Source organism: Dermacentor silvarum, chromosome 1 (assembly GCF_013339745.2).
Source record: "Dermacentor silvarum isolate Dsil-2018 chromosome 1, BIME_Dsil_1.4, whole genome shotgun sequence".
In the NCBI taxonomy this organism is placed as follows: domain Eukaryota; kingdom Metazoa; phylum Arthropoda; class Arachnida; order Ixodida; family Ixodidae; genus Dermacentor; species Dermacentor silvarum.
Window position 1 is genome coordinate 53,961,184 of NC_051154.1, and position 21,700 is coordinate 53,982,883.

Below are 21,700 nucleotides of genomic sequence, written 5' to 3' on the forward strand. Positions count from 1 at the left end.
GCAGTCTTGTATGGACTGACGAAGCGAATACTTCTCGGTTTGTATAATTAAACTACGGAGGTTCGATACATTACGGTACAAAAGGTAGTTGGATTTTCCTCTCTAAGGCTGCTTAAGCTGCGCTCTAGTGCATCGAGTATACTGTAGGCATTCCGATTGGCCCTGTAAGGAACTGCTTCTTAGTTTCAATTCTAAGTATACCGCGAAATGCTGGTAGCGAACGCTATGTACGAAGGCGAGCTTTGTGGTAGAAACAGGGCCTCTAGCGTGGGCCTATCTTACAAAGTTTATGACGCGGGTATACGAGGAAAGCTTTGGGAATTCTGCCCCTGCTTCGTCGGCCTCGCGACCGTTCCGTCGTCTACTCGGTGAGAACACATTCACGCCAAAGCCATCGCTCTCTCCTCAGCACGTTTCGGCCAATCACCTCGTTTTGGGTTAGAAACGCCATTAACAACCAACAACCCCCATTATTGATTCGCGCCTAAAACGTTTCAGTATGAGAAGATTTAACATAAAAGCCATGTGCTCTCGGTGTTTTGTTTCATGACATTTGTATTTGGGCTGTCATTCTGAAAATTTCGAAGAATAGCTTTGTAAAGAATGTAAAACAAGGTATGAGCAATATTAATGATAGAAGAACTTTAATTATTTGCGGCAATTTTCTGCGACACCGGACCCTTTAGGTTCTCGCGTTAACATCCTTCAGCAAGTACGGCTGGCGCGATCTGAACCTCGGGCATGCACAAAGCGAACGAGCTTGCCCGGAAGCCGAGCAAGAGGCGTCCTGGCCGTGGCGTCACTCGCGAGTCTGCGCACTGCTAACGCTAACGCTAAGTTCATGCGTTTGCTGCTATACGCTACACTTTACCTATCTATTAAGCGCTAAAAACTACGGGGAGGAAAAGCAAGGACACGAGCCAAGCGTTACAGTCACTTAAAGAAAGAAAAAAGCAGGAAAAGAAATCGATCGTGCTTTGAGTAATTTCTTTCTGTTTTCTGCGTCCTTGAGCTTTGGTATTTAATCAAAGGCGAGATTGCGAGTCAGCACTTACTCAAGCAACAGTTCTGATGGTGCCCGAGCCGTTTTCAGCGAACCGCTCGCCGAGTCACGCGCCGGCGCGTGACAGAAGGCCACCGGCTCCAACGTTTGCCGCATGAGCAGAGAGACTTGGACACCATCACAAGTTTGGTTTGAGGAAATGCTCATATGGAGCGCCGGGCACAGAGGTGGACAACTTTTGTAAACACTGGACATAGTTGATCATCTTCCTTAGTTCTCAACACAAGATGGTTATAACACATAAATGATGTGCTGCTAAGAGCACAAAAATAACAATCAAAAGAAAGATTTTACCAGTTACTTTCGCATGCTAGAGTGGCTAAACACCATAGGAAGGAAAACAAGAGGTGAAAGGCAGAGAGGTTAACCAGTTCAACTGTCCGATTGGCTACTCGACACAGGGGGATGGGGTAAGGGAAGAACAGGCAATAAATAATTTTCGTGAGGTAGGTTAGCGCCCAATCGCTGCCTTTTATTGCGCGGTAGCTTCTTTGCCACTTCATCCACTTTCTACGTGGTTGTTGGTTGGGAATGGCGTTTCTAATCTAAAGCGAGGTGATTGGCCGAAACGTGTGCTGAGGAGAGGGCTATGGCTTTGGCGTGAGTGGGTTCTCAACGAGTAGACGACGGAACGGACGCGAGGCCGACGAAGCAAGGGCAGAATTCGCAAAGCTTCCGTCGTAAATGTTTTTTAATTGCCATTGCCCGGCCACCTTCGCTAATGATATGTCCAGCATCAGCATTGGCTGGAAGTTTTTCTTAAGAACAATTCTAACGTAAGAGCTTTCTGTGAAAACGGGCCCAGTTTATATAGCTAGCTGTGCTTGCCCTATAGATGGTCTGTTCATGTTACGCAACTGTATAACATGTTTTGGCTACACAATTGTTATCTGTATCGCCCCCCTCACGAATTACTCCTTCTGGAGCCTGCGATGTATATGAAATAAATAATAAATAAAAACAAGACGGTATTCTGCACATTCTACACTCCTGAAGACCCGGAAACATTTTGCGTTCCAAGGTTTAGGTGCATTTAAAAATAGTAACCTTTTAGTGGCCAAGAATGATTCGATTTAGCAAGGGCATGATTGGTTTATCATACAAGGATGGAGGCTAAAACAATGTCGCAAACGCTTGCAGTCTGCACCAGTCCATGGTGATTTGGAACACACCATGTTTTTTTCGCGCACTGCTTAGTATACTAAAAGGGCAATAACAGGCGGTCCCAAAGATTTACTCGAAAAACAATTATGCCAATTAACATATTCCAGTAAATATGAAACAAAATAGATCGTCCTCCAAAACATAACCATGTATTTCACTTATCAATGCGAAGAATAATAGTTACGTACACGAAAAAATAGAGCTCAACATAATTTATAACGTTGGTATTGATTCAACAATATGTTTTTGTACGAGGCACACAAGCGCAAGTAGTAAACAAATAGAGAGAAACCGTTTCAATTACTGTAATTCGACTAGCGGAATGGGCCAGCTCAGCCACTCCAGGAGTGAGAATGATCCAGCTCTCGCCATTATGAGTAGTTAAAAGGAGTGGAATTAACGGGTACTTCCAATCTCTGCAATTGATTTGGAATGAAATGGAAGGTTCCACTCCTCAACTCTGGTACACAGTGCACATATGATTCAAAGAAGAGGTTTCTATTTGGAGCGTGTGCACTATTTGGGCCCTGATTAGCAAAGGTAGAGGTTATTGAAATAACCATGTTAAGAATTGCGATGCAAAGTCAATTCATAGTGTGCCTACTTGACTTGTACCATTTATGTTCCCCGAGCTTCACACATATATTTTCCCCTTTTTGTGACGTACAGTACACCACAAAATTTTACGGACCACGGGATCTCAGAAAACGTTCAATTCCCAAGCAGCCCGTAGCAGTAGCGAGTAAAATTGTATACAAGTAATTAGCATATTCTAGTCGATGCCCGAAATGCGAATACCAGGCTGGGTTGCGAGGCTGCGGAGATGTTCAGCTTTTTCTCAGATTTCATGGTCCGACTTTTTGTGGTTGACTGTACGTCATCACATACGATAACGGAATCATGTACGCAACCATTGTGGTTGATGTGATCCCTTTTCTTCTTTGTTTTATAAAATATTTACAACATCTGAGCGGAATATTAAAAATGTTCTTGGATTCACGAGGTCGATGTGAACCTCGCGCGCATTCAAAGCGGTCCCTGCACATATCGGCTCGTCGCCAAAAGCGAAGCGCGGGTGCAATTTGAACAGCAGTTATACACTTCATTCATTAAGGACAGTAAGGCAAGCGCTCATTCAGGTGCTTCCTATAGACCCGTCCTTTAGCACGTATAGCACCTATCCACCTGTGTGCAAAAGGGTTCCGTTAAAACTCTGTGCAAACGCCAACGCGTGTCCGTAGTAGTAACACGCGTGGTATACGACGCACGTGCAGAGTAACCTCTTCCTTGCACGCGCGTCCCTGAGCCAGCGTTCGTGTCCGGAATTTTATGGACGCTACTGATACACCTCGGCCACGGCAGAGGGCAGCGGGATGAAGCGAAAGCGAGATGCGATCAGGTGGTGGTGTGTCGCAGGAAGTGACTACAGCTCCGTGTGACAACCAGACAGCCACAGCTTCACCGCGTTAGTTCCGCGGTTTTCTAGCTGCATTCTAGCTTGTCGGAGATGATCGTTTCTAAAGCGAGTTTAAAGCCAACGGCAACGGATATTTCTATTTGGCAAAATTCGCTCTAAATGCGCAGTATACACTATTTCAGCAACACCGGCAAAACTGCGGGGCTTGTAATGGTCTAGTTTTCTTATTAGCAGCCTTTTAAATAGCTCCTAAAGAGACGACGCGTGCACATGATATCGATGGGATATGACGTAGTCCACATCACGTCGCATCCAATATCTCCCATCTCGGAAATCATGCCGAGGAGCCGCGCCGCATGTTCTCAGAGCCTATATGGGTTGTTGAATAAAGGCTCAGAGTGGTGCTCAAATCTTTATTTCTGAAAATTATTTTTTTGCACATTTTTTCTCCTATATATGTGGTTTCCAGCAAGCGAAATCCACGCGTCCTGTCGTTTCTACCACGCTTGGATAACATGAATCCCGCCATCTTTTGACACCTACTTAAATATCACCTCTAATGAATTTCTACGCATGGTTTCACGTCTTGCTCCATGTCAAAGCAATTTCATTTTTTTTTACCCTTCCCTGAAGCATTGCACCAATCCACTTGCCCGTCTTACAGTCCCGAGATGCGGCCCTATTGGACCTATTTATGTACCAAAAAATAAATAAAAAAGGGACATTGCTTTGAGATGGAGCAAGGTATTGTTAATATCATAAGAAGCCAACAAATAATGACACCAAGGACAACATATATATAGGGGAAATTACAACATAGGGTCATTGTTTGTTGGCTTCTATGTGATATGATTAATAAATCGGGCCTATCGGTTCCCTTTCTTCTCGTTCATTACATAAGGAGGGCTCGAATCCTGCAACATTGATGCCTTCAGGTATAGCATATGTGGGTTGATTGACCAGTTGCCATCACCCATAAGGATCACGAACTCGTGACGCCTGCGTCGGAAAGGATGTTCCACATCCGCCGTGAGGTTTGTGAGTGGTGGCGATGGCTAACACTCCCATGGTTAGTTCTAGTTGTAAAAACATAAATACCACAGAAAGTGGATGACAAAACGTCGCCGCGGTAGCTCAATGGTAGGAGCATCGCACGCGTAATGCGAAGACGTGGGATCGTTCCCCACCTGCGGCCAGTTGTTTTTTCACCTATTTTCATTTTCCAATAATTTATCCTTTCTGTAACTCAATTAGTAAGTACAAGTAATTTACCCTATGTTGTTGTTGGTGTCATTGTTGGTTGGCTTCTTAAGATATGTTTAATAAAGCGGGCCTCTTGGTTCACTTACTTCTCGTTCAAGATATGATTAAGACATTGGAAGTGATTTTGAAGTATACGTGCCAAAAAAAAAAAAAAAAAAAAAAGCTTGACTCACGTTATCTAAGCTTGGTCGAAATGGCGAGACGCGTGCATTTCACTTACTGCATATGTAGAAAGCGAAAAAAGTGGTGGCGAATAATTTTCAGCAATAAAGATTTCAGAACATGAGTCTCACTCTATTGAACAATCCCCGCACTAGAATAATCTAGTACACTTTATTCTCGGCCTACTATGTCATATACGTCACTTCCGTCAAGCAAGAATGGCGGTGTTTATTTCAACTTCAGTGTCTGAAACGTCCATTTTCGCCAGCTTTTTGAGATGCATCAACTCGTATTTCAAACGTAATATTTTGCATGTTGGCTGCTCTGTATTCGCGCTATCTGACACTGACACAATAAATTTTCGACCGTGTAAAAAACACGGTCGAAAATTTTGTTGCAGTTGAACTTTATTACGGAAAGCTGAACATGTTGATAAGCTTTATGATTAAAAACCAACGCTAAGGGAACAAATATAGAGAGTAATTACTATAGCGTAAAACGTTTGTGTTAGCGTAAGTGGGTGAGGCAACGCTAACGCTATTGTATATCCAGGGCCGGTATTTTGTAGCGATGGGTTAAGCTTTATTCTATACTAATCTTATCATCCACCGCTCACGGCCGGCTGATCCCGTTGATAACGTGAGCGGACCGTCGCTCTGACCACTGACCAAGCGCGAAAAGCGCGAAAAGGCATTAGCATCGGCAATCGACATTAGCATCGGCATCAGCAACCACAGCCCGCAAGGGCTGTGGTTATATGATTTCTTATTAAATAAAAATGAAATTCTGAGATTTTACGTGCCAAGCTGACCATATGATTATAAGGTACGCCTTAATGGAGGACTTCAGATTCATTTTGACCACCTGTGGTTCTTTAACGTGCACCTAAATTTAAGTAAACGCGAGTGTTTGCGCATTTAGCCCCCATCGAAATACGGCCACCGCAGCCGGGGTCGAATCAGCGACTCCAGCTTAGCAGCACAACGCCTTAGCCGCTGGAATGTCAGATCAGGTGGGGATATAGCTGGTACATTAAATATAAAACGTTCATTGTCTTCCTAATGCGGTAATTTATAGAACTAATACTAGAAAGAAATGCAGAAAATAATTGGAGAGCGCCCTGCTAGGCGAGACGCAGTCATAGCGCAAGAAAACGCATGAAAATGAAGCTGTTCTATAGTAGGAGCGTAGCAGACGACAACGGCGGTTTTTCCGACTCACGTCACCGGAGCGCCATTAGCAGCGCCGCCATTGGTCACACACAAAGCTAATGTTCTGCCCTCTGACTAAGAGGATCTACCCTCCTAGCCTCCTGACTAAATACGTGGAAAACCGTCGAAACCGTGCTGCTAATTCTAAAGCACGGGAAGAAGGTGTGTATTTACAAACGAGGTAGCAGAGTTGAGTTACGAAAGCAGGCAATGCTTCGATGAAAAGCTCAGGAAAAGGTGGCCAACCTGAACCAAAAACCGTTATTTTTTTCCTTTCTGTTTCCTTCCGGAGTGAAAAAAATCTTAACATACTATTTCAGTTCCGGTTCGATACCCTGAGTAGTAGTATGGGACACATTGAATATATCATCATTCATCAGAAAAGGTCAAAGTCATGTTAAATCATACGAGGCTTGTGGTGCATGTCTTTTTTATGAGGCGGGTGTACGAGACAGTCTTATATGGATTGACGAAGCGAATAGTTATCAGTTTGTATAATTAAACCATGTAGGTTCGAGACATTACGGTACAAAAGGTAGTTGGATTTCCTCTTCAAGGATGCTCAAGCTGCCTCTTGTGCATCGAGTATACTGTAGGCAATCCGATTGGCCCTGTAAGGAACTGCTTCTTAGTTTCAATTCGAAGTTGTAGTGAATGGATGGGTTTCACGAACAATTCGTACCTCGCCATTAAGGCCATAATTACAATCAGTTGCTTCCGCGTTGCGGGCGGGAGGGGTGTGTCATGCTGTCGATAAAGGCTGTTGCAGGTCACTATAAAGTATTCGATCGCTTGTAATGGCCTAACTCTCGATCTTAACCGTGAAACATTCCTCTCGGGTGACGGCTATTATGGTATTCGTGAAGTGTTATGGTATACATTACACGCAGTCGTGTTAAGAATCGCAAACAATGTTTTTTCTGGGTGACTGATTCGGAGTGCATGTGAAAGTAGTAGCCAGTATTTTCATACAAGATGCGCGCCTACACAGCAGTGGTGATAAATTACGAGGGAAAATGCACGACGAGTGCTACAGTCAACACGCCACACGTAGAAACCGCAGAGGCAATAGCTATCGCGTTAGCCATAGCACAAACACAAGCAGGTATAATCATCAGTGATTTCCAGACGGCAATACGGAACTTCGAACAGTTCTGGTGGTGCGCGAGTCATTTTCAGCGAACCGCTTACCGAGTCGCGCGCCGGCACGTGACAGAAGGCCACCGGCTCCAACGTTTGCCACATGGGCAGAGAGACTTGGACACCATCACAACTTTGGTTTGAGGAAATGCTCATATGGAGCACCGGGCACAGAGGTGGACAATTTTTGCAAACATTACTGTGGATGATTATCTTTAGGTCTCAACACAAGATCGTTACAAGACATAAATGATGTGCTGCTAAGAGCACAAAAATAACAATCAAAAGAAAGATTTTGCTAGTTACTTTCGCATGCGAGAGTGGCTAAACACAATAAATTATTTCCGTGAGGTAGGTTAGCGCCCAATGGCTGCCTTTTATTGCGCGGCAGCTTCTTTGCCACTTCATCCACTTTCTACGTGGTTGTTGGATGGGAATGGCGTTTCTAACCTAAAGCGAGGTGATTGGCCGAAACATGTGCTGAGGAGAGGGCGATGGCTTTGGCGTGAGTGTGTTGTTACCGAGTAGACGACGGAACGGACGCGAGGCTGACATAGCAGGGGCCGAATTTGCAAAGCTTCCCTCGTCAATGTGCTTTAATTGTTATTGCCCGGCCACCTTCGCTAATAATATGTCCAGCATCAGCATTGTCTAGAATTTTGTCTTAAGAACAATTCGAACGTAAGAGCTTTCTGTGAATACGGGCCCAGTTTATATTGCTATCTGTACTTGCCCTACAGATGTGCCGGTGACTGGCTTTGTTCTCTACAGAATTCCGCAATGAAACAGCAAAATGTACCTAAATATCCTATTTGCAAACATTATCTGCATTCAAGTGCATAGTTACTTTATTAAAGCAACACCTTGTTTGTATTCCTCTCAAGCACCAAGTTGGAGCTCCTCACAGTTGTGCAGAGCTTTATAACATATAGTACGCACTTCTGGCAGCGAACGCACCATGCTAGATAGAGATGGCTGACATGAACCACCAGGTACTGTAGAAGAGAGCTCGTGTGGCTTTCTAGGCTTATAAGGGGTGAGGTCAGGCCCCCAGGATCTTATCTTTAGTAAAAGGCCGATGGTCCACTGAACTCAAGGGACACCAAAGATTCTGGCACAGGCAGATGTGAACAGGGCATAGGTGATTGATAGTTTCTTAATCTGATTTGAATGCGCACGTTTTAGGAAGTTCGAAGGCATACCTATAAAAATTGAGGGGTTTAATGCTCCCAAATGGCACAGGGGGTTATGAGAAGCCGTAGTGGATGGCTCAGGATTATATCCGCCGCCTGGGTTCCTTCAAGGTGCATGCAGTGACGGCCGTTCTTTGCATTCTGCCCCATTTGAATAGCGCCACCCCGACTGGGATTGAGCCCGCGATGTCTTGCTCAGCAGCGCAACGCCATAGCCACTGAGCCATCGCGGCGCGGAAGCCAAAAGTTTAGAAGTTGCCAATCGCTTCGCCCATTCGAAACAAGTCTCGAAGAACGTCGTTGAAATACCTTTACCTAACAGCATGAAAAGGTTGTGTGAACACAGCATGAATTTTATTCATTTGTTCTTGCTGTACGCCCGCAGCGCGTCGTGGCATTAGAATGGGACATGTGTAGCGGGAGACAGTTTAGCAAGGGCATCGCTTGCATAAAAGGACGTAGCTTTGTCATTTTGGTTGAACGCTTTCAGAGACCCGGGTACTTGCAGATTTCTATATGCGCTACTGCTGAAGCCCTCCTCAGGCAAGCTATGTAGTGCCGGGACAAGGAAGGAATCGATAGGCCGCTATTCCTTATATGCTTGACAATTCTCATGGACTGTCGAGCTAGGAAAAGAGCTTCAGCTGGCCCAACCAATCACCGGGGACGGTATACGCTCAATGCACGCAATCTGTGGTTTAATGGATCCTACTCAGGTGTGGCAGAAGTTGCACGGCTCATACGGACAGACGCCTAAGCAAGCGACCAGGTACGGGAGCACGACTTCGCAAGGGAGGCGAAGTAGGTAGCCTGACACTGCAGTGTAGAGGTTGTGGGTGCTCGCCGTACTTTGATATTTACGCAACTACAAACCACGACAGGTGCAAGTGTCCGCAACAAATGATCGAAACGGCAAAATTCATTCTTGGGGGGGGGGGGGGGGGGGTGACAATGGCGCCAGCATTCCGTCTTTATATTTAACGCGCGAATAAATTTTGTACCTTCACGCAGGTGTCCTCGAACGCTTTTTTTATAGCACACTTACCCAGTAGGCCAAATTTATATTCGAATTATATTCGGTAATTAAATTTTTGCCGACCTTCTTCATGCAGAAACCGTAGAATTGCGTTGTGCAAATCCCACTGATGACTCACGGACTCCCAGCAGGCCTGCCGCAACTTCCTACAGGGAATAATTGCAAGACCTGCGGCACAAGTCCTAGCCCAAATACCCAAGGAGGACACTGACGACAACACCAGGCAAACCATCATTTGGATACCGGGTCACGCTGTCATCACGGGTAACCTGTATGCCGACAGAGCAGCTCGAGAATTTGCACATAACCGAGCACTCATCACGCCGACTGCAGATGACCCTGACCCAGTTGACCCCGAGTATTCAGCAATCCTGAACTACCACAGAGGGAGTCGCTTGCGATATCCCCCACCCCATCGAATACTTAAGACGGAGGATGCCGCTGCCTGGCGTAGGCTCCAGACAGGCACTTACACGAACCTACAAATATTACATCGCATGCACCCCACAGCCTACAGGGACGAATGCCCGTGGTGTGGGGCCACACCAACCCTATACCACATTACGCGGGAGTGCACGCTACACAACATAGAACACCATGACACGAACACCACAAGGGAGCAAGCAATGGGAGGCACTGCTGTCCAGCTCGGCCCTCGACGACCAGCTCAAGCTGATCCAGAGAGCAGAGAAGATGGCAAGAGCCAGCGAAGCCCTGGACTAGGGGCCCCGAACATTAGCGATGCCCCATTGGGGCAAGACAAAACTATCTTTGCATTAAAGTTTATCTATCTATCTATCCACTGATGACAGGATTTTTCAGCGGTTGTTTTTCTTTTAATTTTTTTTAAAAGCCAGTTTGTGCCTATATACTGCCAAAAATAAAGTTTTCCATAAGCATTAGTTGGAAAGACGTCTCGTTTGCTTCGCGTGTTGTTTTAGCTATACTGTCCCATCCTAAGCGCGCTGTTGGAAGTATGAATGCGTCCAGATCCACACCCCGTCGACTTCAACGCTCGGGATGGTTTCGTCCAGCATCACAGCGCTCATATAAGCCTCATTGCACGCAGGATTCTCAGCGGCCGCTGGTGCGTGTCACTGGCTTCGGGCCGCTCATCACGGACAGCCTGGGCGCTATCCACGCGTACATCACAGGCCTCATCCTGCGGCCTCCTTCGCCGACGGCGCTCTACTCGTCGCTGCCGCCCGTGCAGCACGACGCCGAGCGCCGCCTGTGCACCCAGAGCGCGGGCTCGCCGCCGGAGCCCGCAAAGGACACCGGCTCGGTCTACGGTCGCGAGCAGCTGCTGCCCGAACCCGAGTACCCGGTGCGACGCAAAAACATCCGCGAACTCAGGCAAGTAGAGTGACTCGGGGATGCACTTTGGGTCGACGGCGCTGGAGATACGCTGAGTTGAACACAGAACGCTATGTGAAGGTTCGTCGTTGCTTCTGTCATCGCCCCCCCCCCCCCCCCCCTCGTCCCCCAACTCCCCAAATTAATGAATAATAAAAGAGAAATAAAAGAAATTCACGTTATCACTTGCCACCGCTCCAGTTCTTCGCAGAATTTAAAAGATAGTGAGCAAAAGTGTTGACCGTGGCTTTCCGCGCGAAACAACTTATTTCTCAGACCTCCTAAACAGTGTACTCAAATCTGTCACTACACACTAAAAGCGTAATTGCGATCTGTCACTACAAGACGAGCGAGGCATGACCACGAGCACTCTTTACCTCGTGGTTGACGCATGCTAATATGGCTAATAGTGTTTTTATTGACAATTGCCTATGTTCAATTTATCGTCTATGTTTGCTCTCTGCCTAATGTGTTTGCTATTGAACCAATTATTTCTTCCCATACATCTCCGTTGCCTATGTTCATAACTCATATTTCCTTTTCCATCTTTGTTGAATTGCCCATCCTGCTTGGGCCTTATCAACGCCTGAAGTACTGTGTAAATAAATAAATAAATAAATAAATAAATAAATAAATAAATAATAAATAAATAAATAAATAAATAAATAATAAATAAATAAATAAATAAATACATAAATAAATAAATAAATAAATAAATAAATAAATAAATAAATAAATAAATAAATAAATAAATAAATAAATAAATAAATAGCCTTTTAGGCTGAGATCAAGATGTGTGTACATTACATTGTAGATGTGAGTGTTCAGCCGATGTGGTACATGTCCTAATATGAAGCCATGCAGCATCATATTAGGACATTTGGATGGGGCCCTGAATTTCGACGATGAAAATCTCAAATTACGTTCGATTTTTTTTATTTCTTAAAAAATGGGTATGCTATAAATTGTGACTCACTACAAGTTCTCGATATAAACAACCTCCCTCAAGTTATTAATAAAAGAAGTTAATGAACAAATTTTTGTTAATTTCATAATCTGTCTTTTCAGATTAACTTAAGCAGCGGCAAAGTATTTCCGCCTCGCCGTATAGGTCTTTTGCGAAGACGACAGGTGTCTCGCGGTCATAGTTTAAAAAAAAAACTGTATTGTTTAAAAACAAACACCCTGTATGTATTCCACACCCGATGTACTTTCCGGAGGGGCCAAGCTGAGCTTAAAAGAAAAATAAGCTTTTTTTTTTGTTCTTTTTAGAGTCCTGTAGCAGGGACAAATCTTGAGTGATTTTTTTTTCTTCACTTGTATTCAACCAGTATACAGTGTATATAAACATTATTCAGTGTCAGTATGCAGTACACATCCAGTATTCAGTATACAGTATTCAGCACCATTCCAACTGTTCTTGTGCTTTGCGCGCATATGAAGTTGCGTATAAAGGCGTAGCGCATTTTGCAACGCGGTGTTGCTCGTGCCTCTGCTCACAAATCCAAGCACTGAAAAGCAACCACTTTAGGCATCGCAAGCAGCCTTCGCTTGCATATCATGAGCCGAAAATATTTGTCGTGCGCCACGACGCTCATTGCGGAGCTGATTTCGCATTGTAATTTAGCGCGGGAAGAAAATGCAGGCGCAGCCTGGCCTCGTTTGCTTCAAGCGCACCTCTGATATTAAAAAATAAAATCATGTATAGTCCGTTGCCACTGATAGCCCGCACACCACTAAGGTAAACTTTTAAGCTTGTATAGTCCGCGAAGTATAATCCAGAAAATACGGTACTTTAGAAATACTCTGTCTTCCGCCTCACAGGGAAATCGTTGAAGAAGGGCGGGCGTCTTGCTGCTTCGCCAAGGTGCAGGAGTTCTACGAGCAAACTTTCAGTTCCCTAGTTGAGCTGAATGCACTGTTTAAGGTGAGCTAATTACACTTCCACGGCCGTTTGGCATCGGTTGCTGCACTTTGTTAAAAACATGTACGTATGTCATTCATATTTTGATATATATATATATATATATATATATATATATATATATATATAAACAACCACAATGGCATTATTCTCATTCATGCCACACATGTCATAACATACAATATGCCATGACAGTCGCATGATGTCATTGAAGTCATAGCATGAGATGCGCATGCGTGTCTTGTCATTCATGTCATGACGCGCATGATATGTCATTCAATCTATGTCATTCACGTCATGACATTTGTGTAATGTCATGTCGTTGTCAGGTCATGCATGCACACCACTCATATCCTGATATATATCGAGTGAAAGAAAAGGACCATGATGGCATCATGTCATTCATACTATTTATGTCATAACATACATGCCATGACACATATGTCATGACATGGCATTCATGATGTATATGCATACATCTCATGCTCTCCGCCACCGCGCCATGCCTATTCAGATATGCCCAGTTGAAGAAACGACCAGGACATCATCACTACGTAGGAGGAGATAGATAGATAGATAGATAGATAGATAGATAGATAGATAGATAGATAGATAGATAGATAGATAGATAGATAGATAGATAGATGTCGTGTGCAAATGTTGTAGGACTAATGACTTGGCTTCTGCAGATGGAATGCAGCTCTTTGACTGCAATCGTGGTATACTTAAGTCGCATGTGATGTCCTCGAATGTCCAGGGCGGTTCTATCTTTTCTCTCTGTCTCGAGCAGCGCAATCCTAAGACGCGAAGTGTGTTCAGTGCTGCATAAAAATGTGACCGTGGCTGTTACTTATACGTCTTAACAGGGCTTTGCCGGGCGTAGACTCACTCAATCGTAGTAACTGGATCATGAGACTCTGGGAAGCCTGAAGTCGCAGAGGGCGTGACTCAGCTTCGTAGAGACTTTCTTGTTCGACGCTGGCTGAGGGACTCCAAGGCAAAGTCGAATACCTTTTCTGTGGATGGCTTCTAAGCGCTCGTATTGGCTATCTGAGGGTGACATCAGGGGTAGCTGGTACAGGATCCGATTGGTAACCAACGCTGTATGTAGCCGTAGCATCGACGTCGGGTGGTTGCCCCACCGTATGCCAGCGACTCGCTTGAGCACATGTAGCATCTGTGACGATGACGCCACAACGTGGTCAACAGCGCGGCGCCAGTTTAACCTGTGGTCGAAGGTAACGCCAAGAAATCGAACGTTGGTGACTTGTCGAATGTGGTATCCGTCCATACTCAGCTTCAAGCGTGTAGATTTTCTTTTAACTCCAGGAAATAGTATGAATGATGATTTCTCTGCTGAGAGTGATAGTCCAAGCGTTGCCAAGTGGCCCTGAATGGCATTTACTGCTCCCTGGGCTATTCGTGCGAGGCGCCGATGCTGGTAGCCGGAGACTCATATGCAGATATCATCGGCATATATGCTTGCTGTCGACTGGTGTCGACAGCAAGCTCTGTCGACACCTTCACTGGTGTCATAGGCTCTTCACTGGTCATAGTGAAGACCTTCACTGGTCTTCACTGCCATAGGCTCTTCACTGGTGTTCGAAGGTTTAGTACTCTTGGGAGGCTAGCCATGGCGATGTTAAACAATAAGGGAGATAAAATACTCCCCTGTGGCACGCCGCGAAATATACCTATTTCATCGCTCAAAGTGTTACCAAGACGGACTCTGATACGGCGATCATTGAGAAACGTATGTATGAAGTTCAAGAGATGACCCATGACGCCTATAACGTGTAACTGACTGATGATGGCTGTTGGAGACACGTAGTCGTAAGCCTTGGAAATATCCATAAAAACAGCAAGCGTCGACAGGCCATCCGCACTGTAGTGTTCTATGTGGCTTAGCAGGTCTAGCACATTGTCTTGAGCACTTAGACGCTGGCGAAACCCAGTCATGCACGGCGGTAGTTTTCGACCCTGCTCGACAGACCAAGTGAGTCTTGTGCACACCATCTTCTCCATTAGCTTCGCTGCACAGGAGGTCAGCGATACCGGTCTGTATGAGTCCAGAGCTGCAGGATTCTTTCCAGGCTTCAGAACCGGTACCACCCATGCTACCTTCCATAAATGCGGGATATCCCCTCTAGCCCACACTTTGTTAAAAAATGCCAGCAAGTCACGTCGTTGCTCAATCGGTAGGTTCGTCAGCATCTGATTACTTATGCGGTCAGGTCCCACCGCACAGCGACGTCAGAGGCTGCTCATAGCTAGCTCCATCTCTCTCAGTGTAAAAGGAGCATCCATCGGAGACGACGATAGCGGCGGAGGCGGGTTGGTTGTGCCGGCTGACCTTCCAGAAGAGTATACTTGATCAAAGGCATTCGCAAGACAATCGAGCGTCTTGCCTAACTTCAATGCTAGGGCTTCAAATGGCTTGTTTGGTCGAAAGTTTCCAGCAAGGTTATTAACGACCCACCATATGCTTGGAACTGGCGTGAAGACCGATAGGCTTGCACAAAATGCTGCCCATTGATCTCTTCTTAGTTTCTTCGTGTAACGTCGAATCACCGCGTTAATTCTGTTGTATACTGTCTTCATTGGTGGGTCGCCCTTCGTCCTCAGCAGCCTCCGTTCCGCTCTTCTACGAGCAGCGCATAGATTTTTTAGCTTTAGATCCGGAGCGGGAAAGTGGTCGGGTAGCTTCAGCTCAGCGGTAGCTAATCTCTTGCTACGTAGCATGTCCGCGAACAGGTCTCCAGATGATTCACTTAGGCCGTCCCTGTATGTATCCCAATGCGTCACAGGACAGGATTTTCGGCCGTTGGTTCTATATCCAGCAATGTTGACGAAGACAGGAAAATGGTCACTACCCATTCAATTTTTACTCGTCGTTGACGATGCGAGGATGTCTGCTGAGTATAATGTCAAGTCAATGACACTGTAAGAGGCCGGTGGTCGAAAAAACGTTGGTTGTTTGTCATTCGCCACTCAGAGTCCTTCAGTGTCTAAGGCACTAACAATTTGCTTCCCACGTGCATCAGTCACCTTGTCGCCCCAAAGAGTATGGTGTGCGTTAAAGTCCCCACATATAATCCTCGGAGCCGGGCAGCGGCTGCAGAGGTCTCTTATGATCTCTCCCATCGAGACCTTCTGGCGAGAGCTCACATACACGGATGCCACGCTGAGGCTTCGGTTTCCCAGCCGCACTTGTACAGCAGTGACCTCCAAAGCACTGCTGCAAAGGTCTTGAACTGGGAGAACGTAATGCGGTATTTCACGTCTCACATATAGCATGGCGCTTCCATTCGGAAATGTCGGAATACATTGGTTTCCATGTGCGACGTAACCAGCAATTGATCTGGAACTTGGAAGACCAGCCTCGGACAGGGCCAATGTTGGCACAGGCATGTTGCGTAAGAAAAGCGACAGTTCAGGTAAATGGCACGCAAGACCGGCACAGTTCCATTGCATAATAAGTGGCACCTTTGGGCGAGATGGTGTACATTGTGTCCTGACCACATCCATAATGTTAGGTGCTTTAAGAAGAGGCAGAGCTTAGAATCACTGACTCGAGAGCCAGGACTACTTCGAGCATGTCCTTCAGCTAGCTCGCTGGCATCTTTTCTATGTGTGATCGCAGGGCCTTGAAGAGAGCACGTAGCACCTGTTGGCAGTCCTCCTGTGGCGTTTTTTCATCGCAACGCGATTGGGGTCGCTGCAGTGCAGACACATAGCTTCGCTGTTACGGTTGTTCAGCAGTCTTCTCTTCTATGGGGTCTCTGTTCACTGATTTGACTGCTTTAGCCGGTCCGCTGCGCGATGGCACCACTGTGTTCTGGGTTCCTGAAGAAAGCTTCAGGCTTGGGAAATCAGTTTCACTCCATTTGATGTCGTCTGACTCTCTGCGACTCCGTCTTTTTCTTCGTCTTATTCTTCTCATCCTTTGCTGTTGGCCCCAAGATAAACGTTTTCTTTCGCTTTATTGCCGCTGCCCGCGTAGGACACTTGCTATAACTAGCTGGATGACCACCACTACAGTTTGCACTAAGAAAGTTCTCCCTGCACGTGCATGTTTTGAAATCATGCGGTCCTCCACATCTCTTACACCGCTGATCACCACGGCAGTACTTGGCCACATGACCATAGCGCTGACACTTGAAGCACCGCGGTGGTGTCTCAACGTAGTCAATGGTCTCGTGTCTTGTGAAGCCCAAGTTGATCTTCTCTGGGCGGTCTGTGTTTGGAGCGAACGTTAGAACCACGGTACTGGTTCGCCTGGACTGCCATTCGGATTCGGAAGTTTGGACGCGTCGCGTGACTCTCCTTGCATGATAAACACCTTGTGGTTTTAGGTAGTTCAACAGTTCCTCGTCAGTGTACCACTTCGGCACTCCTCTAATAATACAAGTGTTTTGTAGGTACGAATTGGGCACTCGTGCTGAGATTGCAGTCCCTGAGATTGACTTGCAACTGAGAAGGGCGTTCACATGTTCTTCTGTCTGTACATCTAGGAGTAGCGCCCCTTGAGCAGTAAATCGGCTCCTAACTGGTGATGCGCCAAGAATTTCTTCAATTTCCGTAGACAGAGCAATGGGATTCACCTTTTTCAGGTCGGCTCCTTCTGTGACAGGTGTAATAATCACTAGGATTCCGACGGTCGTCTCCTTGCGGTGACGCACAAGCCTGAAGCCTTCATCGTCCAGATCTGTGATGTCAGCTATGTCACAGTCATCAATAAGCGTAGACTCGTCGTCTTTTTCTGTAGCCTTACATATCTTACATTCACGGTTGCTCTCAGGGTCAGTTGGTTGCCTCTGTCCCGGTGTCCGGTCAGGCGTAGTCATGACGGAGCTCCCGTTGCTACCAGATCGGGCTCTTCTGCAGGCTCCTATCGAAGCGGCGGGAGGCGAAGGCGCCCCCGGCCTCCGGTAGGGAAGGTATCTTGGCTAGTCGTCCGACGTCTTCGACAATTCTGGTTGACGAAACGTCGAAAAAAAAATCAAAAACACTAGGGAGCGCATTTCAAGCATTTCAAGTCTAGTAGAATTGAAATTACTATGGTGTCTCTATATACGCTAGCCCTCTGTATGAGGCCGATGGCGTTCCTCAATCCTGTTGTTGTTAAACCAGCATGAGACATATCATCTTTGTCTTTGGGCATTGCCTTGTTGCTCTGTAACGCAGCAATGTCCGAAAGGGATCGCTTAAAAAGAAACCTGCGGCCATTTGAGAGGACTCAATTTCCCTAAAACGGGGGAAGACGTCATTGTTGACGGGACGAACAAGACCCCAAAAAAAGATGAATTTCCATCCTCTTCTTCCGTAAAAAAAGAAAAAAAAAAGAACAAAAAGAAAAACACGCAGGCTTGGACCATGCGCTATTGAGAAGAAACAAATCTACAACTCATCATTTACCACTGCTTCGGACACTCGCGCAGCCCGCAGCCCGCAGCCAGTCGCCCGACCACTCGACAAGTGTCATTCGCACTGTATGGTAGGCTGTTATATTAACTAGAAGTATTTCATCCGAAGGCGGAAACCTCGTCCAACAAACGAGGTAGTCGCGCAATGTATCTACAGATAACAATTTGAACTTTTGTCAAAGTAAGCAGCACAACCTACTCCGCAGCAGTACTGCACCCACGCCGTTAGGATCGTCTTACGTTTCGTAACTACTCATTTCCGCTAAAGCACAGCTTGGAATACCAGTGAGAATGCTGCAGTAAGGTCACATTCGTGAAACAAATTTTCAGATACACAACGGATCTCCGAGGCTGATTGTAGGCTCAAACACGCGCGCGCACATCGCGCTGGGTGCTCCATCCTTCTCAACGCCAGCAGAAACTTTGGCCACGCCTACCTAAATCACTTCAGTACCTCTCACATACCCGTTTCCCACTGAGAAGATGCCCACGTCATACTAAATAAACCGTGTGAGCGCGAAAACAACCACCAGAAACTGCCGCGGAGCGTATACCTGGCTTACAACACGAAGCGCTCGCCCAAGCCAGCATGCCGATTGTCCATAGATGGCACCACTGCGTACGCAATATGGCGGAACCTATGAAAAAATGGTCTATAGGCGTTTTTCCTACATTCAAGTGACATCAATAATACATTCATCTAAGAAGACGTCTGACAGTTTGACCGTTTTCTGCACCATTTTACGCGTTTGCAGATGCTTTCCGCTATTTATTGATATTGTTCGGACACACACTTCAACGATGAATTGTAATTGATGTTACCCTTTTAAGTGTCATAGATAGGTTGTTGATTTTTCTAGGAAAACCCAAATCAGGATGATGCAAAGCTTGAAGATCCGGAGATCAAAATCGACTTGTTGCATGCGGTGTATGACACCCTAGAAGAGCTGGTGAGTATTTTTATCACGTTTCATCCCTTCGGGTCCCCATTTTATAATTTCTCTTCTTTCAATTATGCTGGGTAGTTTTCCATAACTTATCTCGTTCTAATTATTTTTTGCAGCCAGCTTACGTGAGCAAGGCGGTTTTAAAAGGAATTATTAACTCTTTACTAGCTACAGACATCAGGTAACTATATTCGTTGGCTAATAGATATGTCATACGTGCTCGTGACAGTAACCACCCAAATACTCAACCAATCTCCCGGGCAAAATTAGCACGTTTAAAAACATAATGATTTCTTTGTTTCAGATTAAAGACAAAAGATGACACACGAGCTGTATATATTCTGCTCCAGGTATTGACAAGTTTTGTGTTAATGTTACTGTGTCTTGTTTAGCGCTGTTGGTGCGTGAATATAACGTGCACCTTCTACTTGTCGTTGTTTCAGAATCCAATATTTAGCAGCCAGGCGTCATACACCGTATTTGCACATCTTTTGCGTAAAGTGGTGTCATTAAAAAGCTCGGACCACCAACTGCTCATTCACTGGTTTTCAAAGTAAGCACACATTTGCGCCTTTTTATTTTTTTTTTTTGGGGGGGGGGGGGGGTATTGGTAGAAATATGCGTAAAACCGCGAACAATGTATAGAAGGCACTACGTCAAAAAGGCTATTGCTGTGATTACGGAGGACATCTTAAAAAAAATTTCTGCAGGCGTATTATTTGAAAAGCATTACTTGACAAACATAAGATGCCCATACAGATTGGTAATCTGTAAACAAATAAACATAAACATCTACGTCTAGTTGTGACATTATTGTTAGTCTCTTGTTAGACTTTCACCACCCCACTTATCGAAGATTCGATAAAGGGGAGAGTACAGTTGTAAGTATTAAGCACATCGAAAATGCTTCAGTGGCTTCTTTCTCTTTCTTTCTTGCTCATGACTGAACCGCACACCAGTTCTACGCCGGAGAGGCTACGAGCCTTAGTGAAGCGTCTTCTGCAGTTCATCACCATACGAGAATTCCCTCCCGCTAACGGCCACAAACTGCCGTCCATCAGCAAAAGCCGGTGGTGGATTCCTTGCGCGACGAGAGTGCTGGCTCTGATAAGTAGGTACCCTTTAAAAAAGCGCGCATTCTGTCACACTGCTTCTGCCTTTCGCACTTTGTTCTGACTTTGTTCTGACGTTAAGCTCCAGAAAAACGCCGATTTTATTGCACTATTTTAGCCATACTCGTCGTTCAGTAGTTTTAATCGAGAAATTGCTGCTGCTTGTTTTCTTTTTTTTTTTTCTCCGTCGATGATGATTGTAAGCCTTCTGCGACGGCGAGCATCCTCCTCTTCCCTATCCACACACTATTCTGAGAGCCAACAATTGTTAAGAGGAGCTCTACAATGGCTTCCGCGAGGCGTTGTCAGCAGTGTAGGCGGCATGTGGCAGCGCAGCCGGTATCGAATGTTAACCAGAGAACAGCCAGCAACGCCGACTGCGTCGGAGCCCCGTTGTGGCTGGGGCCAGGACTGTCGCTGGTGATGTCGCTAGAGGATTTATATTACCTTGTAGTGACACGAAGTGGTGGCTTAAGCACAGATGCGCTCCTGTGGCATTATTTTGGACGCTGTAAAGTTCCGCCATATTGTTCAATATCGATATCGACGGGACGGGTACGCCCTCATTCATTTGGCTGAAAACTGAAACATGAGCGGATTCGACAACATGGTGGAATTTTACAATGCTCAGAATAACACCCCCGCTGGGAATTGCGAACGGAACGGACGGTTCAAAGCCGTTCCCTAGTTGATAAATTATGTAGCAGTGAAAAGTGCATTGATGTTTATTTTTTGACCGATCTTTCTGCGGCGACTCACTTCCCCAAAACTCACGTCTGTAAAGCGTGCTTCGCCCCGTGGTATTAGTGCTCCAGGAGATGCCACGTTGGCGGGCACTTTCACAAGTACTGCCGGATGACGACGCTTGGTGCTCGTGGCTTCCCAAGTGCAGATCGCGGAAGTAAAGCTGCTTGTGATCTTTGTGCGAAAGCGCAGCAGAATTTAGTTTGCATAGAACATCTTTGGTTTCTCACCTTGCGTGTGTGCGTGCGTGCGTGCGTGTGTGTGTGTGTGTGTGTGTGTGTGTGTGTGTGTGTGTGTGTGTGTGTGTGTGTGTGTGTGTGTGTGTGTGTGTGTGTGTGTGTGTGTGTGTGTGTGTGTGTGTGTGTGTGTGTGTGTGTGTGTGTGTGTGTGTGTGTGTGTGTGTGTGTGTGTGTGTGTGTGTGTGTGTGTGTGTGTGTGTGTGTGTGGTGTGTGTGTGTGTGTGTGTGTGGGGTTGTGCGTGCGTGCGTATTTGTGTGTGCTTGTGTTTGTGTGTGTTGCACACACTGTGTTACTGTATTACA

The 21,700-nt window shown here is 45.9% G+C and overlaps 1 protein-coding gene across 1 annotated transcript in view; it reads left to right on the top strand.

Annotated features, from left to right (window-relative positions):
- LOC119439078 (probable E3 ubiquitin-protein ligase HECTD2) overlaps positions 1 to 21,700 on the top strand; it is a 99,880-nt gene that overhangs the window by 55,272 nt on the left and 22,908 nt on the right. The window contains exons 2-8 of the mRNA XM_037704824.2: positions 10,719 to 11,005; positions 12,788 to 12,932; positions 19,216 to 19,305; positions 19,419 to 19,483; positions 19,607 to 19,652; positions 19,746 to 19,855; positions 20,262 to 20,413. Coding sequence (XP_037560752.1) covers positions 10,719 to 11,005; positions 12,788 to 12,932; positions 19,216 to 19,305; positions 19,419 to 19,483; positions 19,607 to 19,652; positions 19,746 to 19,855; positions 20,262 to 20,413 — 895 coding nt within the window. The remainder of the gene's footprint in view (positions 1 to 10,718; positions 11,006 to 12,787; positions 12,933 to 19,215; positions 19,306 to 19,418; positions 19,484 to 19,606; positions 19,653 to 19,745; positions 19,856 to 20,261; positions 20,414 to 21,700) is intronic.